The 9,835-nt window shown below is 52.9% G+C and overlaps 1 protein-coding gene across 4 annotated transcripts; it reads left to right on the top strand.

Moving 5' to 3' along the window:
- The first annotated feature begins 145 nt into the window (after positions 1–145).
- On the top strand, positions 146–4,860 carry TMEM187 (transmembrane protein 187). 4 transcript variants are annotated; one of them, XM_055393662.2, is made up of 2 exons: positions 146–262; positions 3,392–4,860. In XM_055393662.2, exon 2 carries the CDS (start codon positions 3,655–3,657, stop codon positions 4,477–4,479), a length of 825 nt encoding a protein of 274 aa, XP_055249637.1. In that variant the 5' UTR covers positions 146–262; positions 3,392–3,654; the 3' UTR covers positions 4,480–4,860. The 4 variants fall into 4 exon arrangements, with proteins under 4 accessions (XP_055249637.1, XP_055249638.1, XP_055249639.1 ...); XM_055393663.2 differs by having other exon boundaries at positions 161–288; XM_055393664.2 differs by having other exon boundaries at positions 163–288; positions 3,396–4,860.
- The last annotated feature ends 4,975 nt before the right edge of the window (positions 4,861–9,835 follow it).

The raw sequence follows: 9,835 nt of genomic DNA, 5'->3' as shown, positions 1-9,835 counted from the left end.
CGGGCCGTCCCCCGCCCCTTTGCCCGCCGAGCGGGCGGCCAGGCTGGCGATGTTTGAGGCGGGCGCGAGAGAGGTCCGCGTCGCCCCGCGTCACCTCGCGTCACCCCGCCCCGCCTTCTTCCCAGAGCCCTGGGCCCCGCCCCCTGCGCAGGCGCACAACCGCCTTTCGGGTCCGCCCTTTTTCGAGATTTGAATTTCCCCCAGCAAAGCAAGAGAGGCAAAATACCCGGATGGTGATCGCTGGCCTTTTCGCGCCAATACTGTAAGTTCTCACAACAATTTTGAGAGGTGGGTACATCATCCTGATGTTCCAAATGTTGCAGGAGCCCGTCTGGTCGCCGCCCAAAGCTCACTCCCAGACGGCGCAGGCTGTAATGCGCTGCGTCCGGGATCTTGGAATGACAACAGATGGTTTTTCCAGTTTCTCTCATTTTTATTTGATCTTTACATTCATCAGCCTCTAGCCAAAATTTGGTCTTTCCCGCAACTAAAGTGTAGGTAACAAAGCACAGAGCGTTAACCTGGTGATTGTTTCACCAAGGGCAATGACATCATTTGAGATCATATAGCTTTTCTTTTAGATATTCTGAAAGTTAGCTAAACTGCAAATTATTACAGAATAACTCATTTGAAATTACTGTAGTTATTCAGCCTGCCCATAGATCCTGTAATTTAACATGTTAATAAAGAAGCACAATTATTACTATATCATACATTATCAAAAATATTTTAATAACTATCTTTAAACATATTAAGTTTGTGTTGTAATTCTCTGTTTTAGTTTATGGATTTGAAAGCATTTGTTTGAGGAGAGACCAAAGAGTCCTGTGACACAGTCAAGGGACAAAAACTCTCAACTGTGTTTCTGTGCCACCAACTGCCCTAAGTGACCTTGGCCATTCACGCCACCTCTCTGGCCAAGTCCTTCCCCTCTCAAATAAGGAAACTGAGCTGCGGATTCCCAGCAGCCTTGCCCACATGCAGGGATTCTGTTCTCAGAGTTCAAGAATTGCTATGGTAGCTCCTTGGGCATCCAGGTGGCTCAGATTGAGCTCTCCTGCTGGTGTCCCGTGGTACAGCCTTCAGACTGGCATCCCCTTACCTGCAGAAAGAGAACAGCCGTGGTCAGGGTAGTCACGGGCACAACAAGCAGTTGTTAAAAGGCATACAGGTTAAAGAAGCCACCACTGTGATAGGCAACAGTGGCTCTTGCTTAAATGCATACAGACTGAGAAAGCAGAAGAGTTTAAGGAACACATCTTAACCTCTTAGCCCAGGGATTGTCAGGTTTTGCAGGACTCCCCCCCCTCCCCCTCAGCGAGCCCAGAACCAGAGCAGGGGAAAGAGTGATGCTTGTGAGCCCTCGAACCTTCATGTGCCAAACAGGAGAAACTGGGAAGAACTTTGAGAGTCACGTCACAAGGGTCACAGCAGCTTAGGACTTAGGCCATAAGAGACCTGCCCTGGCCTTCCTAGTGGACTTGGGAAGTTGGTTTGCTAAATTGTTGCTTTCAGCTTGCGCAAGGGCTCAAGCAACCTCTGCCCAGCGGCCAGAGGAGTCCCTTTCTATGCCCTTCCTGGACCTCCTCCTCTAGCAAGTGGACAGTGTCGGACTGCCTGTCCTCAGCTTTCCTGCCTGCTTGGCTGGTAGACAGGAGGGTCAGGCTAGCGCTGGCAGCCTGGGGCCCCGGAAGCCCGGCTCTTCACACCAGGGAGTCAGACCCTGGGTGGGGTCAGGGAAGGACCTGGAGACACCACGTGAGGCCTCAACTGGTGTCCCCGCCGGACTCGGGTGCTGAGTGGGGAAGTGTTGGTGCTGGAGAGGAAGTGATAGCTGAGTTGAGGGCTTCATCAGGCCAGGCAGAGGAGGGCAGGAAGACAGACTATGCCTGGGAACTCATAGGACTGCATGAGCATGGCACTTTGGTATCTGGCCAAAAGGCTGGGGCGTGATCACGTGTGAGTGGAGAGCCAGCCACTGAAGGGTGTTAAACAGGGGCGGTCCTCAAGGGGGCTGCTGAGGGCTGCTGTGTGCAGACCACGTGAGTGGTGGCGAGCCTGGAAGTGGGAACCCTGGGGGAGGGACAGCCCCACGACTTAAAGACTCTTCCTTCACCAGAGGCTGCAATGGGGAGGTGCACGACAGCATGGACTAAGATGAGGGTCAGGACAAGGGTTTCAGTTCTTTCGTGGAAATGCTGTTCCCCTTAACAACAGGCCCCCCGGAGGCGGGAGGGGAGTGAGAGGGTCACCATGAGGCCCAGCCGGCCACTTCCTGGATCTTACAGGTGGACCCCAGGGCCAGTCAGAGCAGTGAAATGGCAAACAGGATGAGAACAGAGGAGAGGTCCTAACTTTGTGCTTGAACCGAAATTAGCAGGTCTTTGCTAAGCATGGGAGGGAAGGCCCAGGATCAGACCGGGCCCTGCCTTTTCAGGGCCTAAACTGCAGTAGGGGACAAGGGGCCTCAAAAATAAACGGTGGTCTGCATACCTAAGAACTCATGTAGGTCACACAACAACTCTGCTAGGATGTACATCCCCATTCTACAGGTATGCAAACTGAGGCCCAGAAGGGTTAAGGCCCAAGATCACAGGGTTAGTAGGTGGGGGAGCTGGGGTTTGACCACAGACAGTTCTCATCCCCACACCCGTGTGCTTGCCTGCCAGCTTGGCTTTGAGTCATCTGCAGGGCACCGAACCTCTTCTATTGTTAATATTAATACATTTCTTGGCAACGAGGCCCACGCCACAGCTGGCCCCAGAACAGCTGACAATCCATGAAAAGTCCACATTGTTTTTAAATTATCTGTCTGCTTCCGTGACTTCAGGAAATGGAAGGTTTTTGTGTGAGCCAAGGACAGAAGGTGATTTTGGAAGGTGTGGCACTTCAGGGGAGGGCGGGGGAGGGGTGACCCAGGTTGGCAGGCCTGTGGGGATGGTTCCCTCTGCTACCTGGCCTCACACCCACGAAGCAGCCGAGCCCTTCCTTCCTCTCTGTCCCCCCAACCCACCCCACCATTCCCTTGCCTTGGATTCCAGAATCTGAACCAGAGCTAACGTCTCTAATTTAACTGGGAATTTAGTTCAAAGGGCTTTGGGACTGGCTTGGAAAACTCCACATTTGTAGTACCACGGAGGTGAGAAAGCATATCCTGAGCTTTCACAACATACCTAGGAAAGATTTAAGTCTCTAAATGCAGTGGCTCTAGGGGAACGGAGACAAGGAGCAGGGTTTTTTATAATACACAGATGAAAGAAGAAGAGCATAGATGTCAGGAGATAGGGTCACAATGAAAACTTTGGTAGAGCCTGAGGCTGAGAATCGGGAAGATGGAGGCGCTTTTTGTGATGGTTTTCTTTCTACCCACACTCTTTTTGTAACCACAAAGGAAGAAGGCAGAAGGGGCCTCCACTGGTGCCAACCAATCAGCAGAACCGCTGCCTTCGTCGGGGCCGCTACCTCCACTGGGGCAGGGTCGCAGCATCTGCGTCGGAAATCACGGGGACTTCTTCCTGCTGGCTCAGCTGGGAGGCTGAGGAGTGTTTTGCAAAAAGAAAAAAAAAAAGAAACCGTTTATCTGTATTCTGAAATAACAGCCGAGGCGGCTGCCCTGTGAAGCTCTCCATCCTGGGGCCACACCTAGGGTTCCAGATGAAGCCTGAGTCGGGGCAGGCCCTCTTCCACGTGGCCCTGGCCAGCTGCCTCTGTGTGGCCACCGTCCACACTGGTATTTTTGAACATGTCTCTGTCCAAGTGGGCTATGAGCACTACGCAGAAGCCCCGGTTACCAGCCTCCCTGCCTTCCTGGCCATGCCCTTCAACTCCCTCGTTAACATGGCCTACGTGTTCCTGGGGGTGTACTGGCTGTGGAGCCAGGCCCGTGCCCCGGGAGGCTCCACAGAGAGGCGGAGGGCTCGCTATCTGAAGGACGTCTTCGCAGGCATGGCCCTGGTCTATGGCCCAGTCCAATGGCTGCGCATAGGGATGCAGACACGGCCTACTGCCGTGCTGGACCAGTGGCTCACCTTACCCATCTTCGCGTGGCCGGTGGCCTGGTGCCTCTGCCTGGACAGGGGCTGGAAGCCCTGGCTCTTCCTGGCTGTCGAGGGGCTCTCCCTTTGCAGTTACAGCCTGGCCCTGCTGCACCCCTGTGGGTTTGAGTTGGCACTGGGCCTGCACATTGCAGCTGCCGTGGGCCAGGCCCTGCGCACCCAGGGGCGCCACGGCAACACTTCCTCGGGAACATACTTGGGTCTGGGCATGCTCTCCTGCCTGGGCTTTGTGGTCCTCAAGCTATGTGACCATAAGCTCGCGCAGTGGAGTCTCTTCCAGCAGCTCACGGGCCACTTCTGGTCCAAAGTCTGTGATGTGCTTCAGTTCCACTTTGCGTTCCTGTTCCTGACTAGCTTACACACCTGCCGAAGGTGCCCGCCTGCGGAGAAGATGCGTTCAAGTGTGGGAAGAAGGGGCTCATGACCGCCAACCCTCTCCCCAGCGTCTACATGCACTGACCGATGCCGTTCTGTCATCAGTGCTCAGTGTCCTTGGTGTGATGACATAGGGTGATGACAGGAAGACTGTCCCTGCCTTCGAAGTTACAGGCTTCAGTATTGTGAATATGAGCATTCAATTTTATGAAATGTTATGCTTTCTGCAACTTACTTTCAAAGGCTTAGAGCAGATATCTAGGGGCCAGGGATGTGGGGGTCCTTGCACTAGTCTTGTAATTTTTCTGTGGTTTGAAACTTTCAAAATAAAATGTTGGGGGGAAGTGACCCCCAAGAAACCCATCACACTCACAGTTGGCCAGAGAATGGTTGTCTGCTTTGGGATGTTGGCTCCAAGCATGGGCGGGTGACTCGGGGGAAGGACAAGCTTCTGACCAGTGTGCCAGGTAAGGCACTGGGGTTACCAGTGAGTGTCCCCAGAGGTAGCTGGCTTCAGGGAGATGGAGTCATATTAAACACACACCTAGCAGACTGATGGGGAAATCCAAAGGCCAGAGCACTAGTTCACCGTGACATCTGTGACTGCCAGGCTGACATCAGGTCACATGGAAGCCACATCCCTTCAGATCCTCTGTGGAGTGAGGCTGGGTGCGTCTAGATGAAGAAACACCCACAAGAAACAGAAAAGTTGAGTTCTCAACAGAATGCTGTTTGGTGGCTCTTCCCTCAGAGCCAGGGGATGGCTTAGATGTCCTTAGCAGCTAGGGTTACTGAAGTGTCAAGTGTCTGTCACCCACGGATAAACCCGGGGCCTTTAGGAAGCATGATTCCCCTGATGGCATCTCAGGTTCCCGCGCCCTGGAGTTGGCATCTTTCAACCCTGAAGCACGCTTTTCGTGCAGATGATGATGTCTGAACCAGTGGGACCACCCAGGGGTGGGCGACCCTGACAGATGCTGAGGACTCTGCTTTGGGGTTGCCCTGTGGAGACCAACTCTCTCTGCTCTCTCTCCTGCTTGTTAATGTGTTCCTTAGACACCGGTTTCATTCCCCTGTCACCTGAAAGGCATCTGGTCTTTAAAGACACCGGTGAGGGTCTTTAAAGGAGGGTGGAGAGGAGAGGATGCCCTCTCCCTGCCAAATGGCTCCTTGGGATGGGCAGCCCATGTGCATCTGTTCAGTGTCTCCTGAGTGTCCCTAGAGCCTCAAGGGTTGGCCAGTGGACCGTTGCCATGACTACCAATGTGCTTTTGAAACCAGGTACCTGGTGCTGGATGTTCTGTCCCAGCTGGCACATCCCCAGTGGGTGGTGGGTCTCAACCAAGGCGTTACCTGAAGGATCCAGCCGAGAACCGTCATCTCTGCCCCTCTCCCCAGGAATGGGGCCTGAGGCGGGGCCTGCTGGGCAGTATTTGTCTCAAGAAGCAACTTTGTTCCGCAACGATTATCTCGAAGTCTCTGTATGTCCTAGAAGAACACAATGGCCAGGACATCTCCTTGAAGAGGCCAGAGGGGAACATGTGATTTCTCGGATGGCTTGGTTAGAGATGGAGGTGGGAGGGTGGAGGGCCGGGGGAGGACCAGGGTCTGATTGGGGCGGGGGGATGGGGGGCTCTGACTCCCCTCTGCTCTGCTATCTCTCTTGGAGTTGCTATTTCCTTCCTTGACAGTGTGAGTCCCTTGAGAATGGGGCTTTGCATAGCCTCATTCATTCCATACCTTTGAACTGCAAGTACCCATAACATATTTAGTTGGTTTTTATTTTTATTCTTTTTTTTTTTTTTTACCAATTCCCATTTAATAAATAACCCTGAGAGCCTTCTGGGTGTCGTTCCACTCCCGTGTCAAGCTGGGTCCCCACAGGAAACAGGTGGCACACTGAGACCAGGAGAACTACACACACCACTGTGTGTGGGTGGAGAGAGAGTGGGGAACTGCGGGGTCTTTTCCACTCTGGGACCTGGGGAGACCCTGGGCGGGGTGGACTCCGCCCAAAGGAGAGAATCGTGTGGAAGGGACACTTCGGGGGGCCGAAACCCCCAGAAGCCCAGAGCTACTGCCTCCTGGCAGGCCTCCCACCTAACATGGGCCGATGAAACACAGGATGACAAGTGATATCTCGGGACCACTCTGTCCCCAGTGTCGCACAGCACGTGCTTATACTAACAAAATGCTCATTGCTCAGCTCAGATCCAGGTTTAACAGGGTGTCCTGACTTCATTTGCCAAATCAGATGACCCCGCATTGAGCCAATCCAACCAAAGCCAGAGGCCTGGAACCTTCCTTCTCTGGCCCGTGTATTTGATCAGTGTTTCTCAAAGGGTGGCCAGCATCAGCCACGCAGCTTCCTGTATCCCCTCCAGCTCTGGTGAGTCCTGCCTTTCAGGGCTGGTCCCAGCCCAACCCCAGCCCTGTCTGAGATGCCGGAGGACGACAGAGAATCCAGTGGTTGGCAGATGGGCCCGCTCCCCACATTTGGCCTAACGGTTTAGAGGTTCCCTAGCTGGGTGGGATCTCAGAAAGCATCTGTGCCAACCCCCTCGTTTCGCAGAAACTGAAACTCTTAGATGTTCTACTGGGCTGCAAATTTCATCACTGAGCATCAGAAAGGCAGGTGGCCGGCCTCTGGGCCCAAAGTCTCATCCACGGGGCGGTCTCACCTCTCCCAGGAGGCAGTGACCATGGCGTGGCCACCTGGCCCCTTCCTGCCCCCGCCAAAAGTAGCGGTAATGGTTTTGCTCCGATCACGCAAGTATCCAGGCTCACGGCAGGGAAGACGAGCCACCCGAGAGCTCAGTCAGGGTTGTGGTGGCCCCAACATTGGACTCACCACCCCTCCCCCCGCACCTGTCTTTCCCAGTTGGTGCTGGGCATGGCTGGAGCCGCATCTACGCAGGCTGCCCTCACCCGACCTCCTGCATTTGTGCCCTGGAGCTTGCCTTCCTCTGAGTCAGCCTCAGGGGGCAACTCAGAGGACACCCAGGTTGCCTTTCCCACTGATACTTGTATTTCCCACGAAACACTATGTTTTTGACGGTGGTCAGAGAGGCCTCCTGGGGTCCCCAGCCACAGGCAAGGTGTCACGGGCTTTTTCATTTTGTGCCAATCTGATGGTGGCGAGGCAAGATCTTGCTGTGACTTTAACTTGTGCCCCTCTACACACACACACACATACACTTGTGCACAACTCGTGCTTGTGCTTTCTATTGAAAGTTAACTCGTGCCCCTCTACACACACACACACACACACACACACACACACTTGTGCACAACTCGTGCTTGTGCTTTCTATTGAAAGTTAGGGTTTGTTCTTCTGTAAGTTGTTTATATCCTTTCCTCAGTTTGGACTTTTTCTTTCTTCCAAAAGTTTGCAGAAGCTTGTTTTATATTAGCCATTCACCTGTCATATGGATGATACACGTTTTCTTATTCTCATTTGTCTTTTGCTTTTGTGGGCAAAAGCAAAAAGATTTCCTTTAAGATTAAAGGAAAGTGGTTGCAGGTTTTCCCTAGTCATGGATTTCTATATGTCTGTCTTTTTCCTTGTAGCTTTTGGGGTTCTTGTGCACATATCAGCTACCTTTGTCAAATCTTAACATCTCCAATAGCTACTTCAGGTATTTTGCCTTATAAACATGTATTCTAAAAGTATTCAGAATAAAAATTAAAATAGTTGAAATGTACATTCAGAAACCAAACTGTGCAGCTGTCATCACTGTTCACAGGAAGTTCACTGAACTGAACTTGACCAGAGCCATTCACAGTCACAATACATGGCCAAGAGGAAATGCCCAAACCCCGTGAAACGCATTTCATCAAAGGCTGGAGGACAAAGGAGGTTTTGTCTCTCAGCACTTAAAATTGGCCGCATCCCACAGGTAAGCATTTCCCTCTCGCCTGTAAAGGAGGCTCCATGAGGAGAAATCTTTGGGTAAATAGAAACGAGGCAATTCCTGTTCCCAAGCAAGCCCCCAGACAGCCACATAACTAGCCCCTTATCAGCAGGGCTTAGGTTCCTTGTGTTTGCAGGTCCATGTGCCCCTCGAGCCGTAGCTGCCTCTCTTCTAAGTGACCTGAACGATGGGGCCCGGGGTCCTTCTAACCATTTTCATGCATTTCTAGTATTTTCTTCCATTTCCTGCTTTTCACTTGGATCCTTGCCCTCCACTGCATTTCAGAACCGCTGACTTCTGGTTTTCCAGAAGGAAAACCTCTTCTTTCTTGGCCCTGCCCGCCTTCCACTTGGGACATCTTCCATGGGGTTTGTGCTGCCACTATCTCGGCCATCCCGTGCAGCCTCACAGATCACATCGGGGTTCTGAGCCTACCCTCCCACCCCAGAGGCAGCCACCTTTCGGAGTTCAGTGTAACCCACTCCCTGGCACAATCTGAGACCTTTCCTGGGGGCGGAGGGAGACGAGCAGCCATGCCCACCGCCCACTGTCGCATGCTCTAAACTTCTCTAGATGCACCACGTGGTCCAGAGCCATCTCCCACCGGCTGTAGGACCCGATCTGTGGACGTTTGCCCCCAGGGCTCATGGGTACCCAGCTGGGGAGTTCCTCCTTTGGTGCTGCTCTCTGGGACTCCCTGCCTACTTGTGAGCACGTCGCTAGAGGATCTGCCCGCGTGCAGCGCGCCTGCGCTCCAGCCACAGTGGTTGCTGAAATGACTGCCTGCCAGAGTCTCTGTGCGCCAAGCATCACCAGCACATGGTGCTGGGAGAAGAGTTGCTGTCTGCTACCCAGATGGCAGCCAACTAGAACTGCACTGCCTTCTCGCTTGCCTTTCCTGGCTTAAAATTGAAGTTGCCTGGTAAAATCAAACATACAATTACCATAGGATCCCGGAATCCACTTGAAGGGGATCTCCCCACTAGAAGGAAAAGCGGGGCCTTGAAGCGATACTTGTCCCACTGTGTTCACAGCAGCCTTATTCACAATAACTAAAACATTTAAAACAACCCAAGTGTCCGCCGATGCATGCCTGGATGAACAGAACATGGTCCAGCCCATAATGGAGTGTGATTCAGCCTTCAAAAGACAGCTGCTGCAACACCACTGGACCGACAAGCGTGATGGTCAGTGAGAGAAGCCAGACACAAGGACAGACACAGTATGACTCCACTTGTATGAGGCGCCTAGAGTCGTCAGACCCTAGACAGAGAGAGGAGGATGGGGAGGGGGCACGGGCTGGGGAGGGGGAGTTAGAGTCTAATGGGGACAGAGTTTCCATTGGGGAAGAAGGGCAGTTCTGGGGATGGACGCACACCCACATGAACATACTTAGTGCTTCCAACCTGGACACTTAAAAATGGTCAAGATGCTACATTTGATGTTTGTTGTTGTTTAGTTGCTAAGTCGTGTCTGAGTCTTTGTGACCCC

The sequence above is a fragment of the Moschus berezovskii genome, chromosome X (genome assembly GCF_049115385.1).
Source record: "Moschus berezovskii isolate FMDL1 chromosome X, NW_MosBer_1.0, whole genome shotgun sequence".
NCBI lineage: Eukaryota > Metazoa > Chordata > Mammalia > Artiodactyla > Moschidae > Moschus > Moschus berezovskii.
This window is presented reverse-complemented; position numbering and strand designations above follow the sequence as displayed.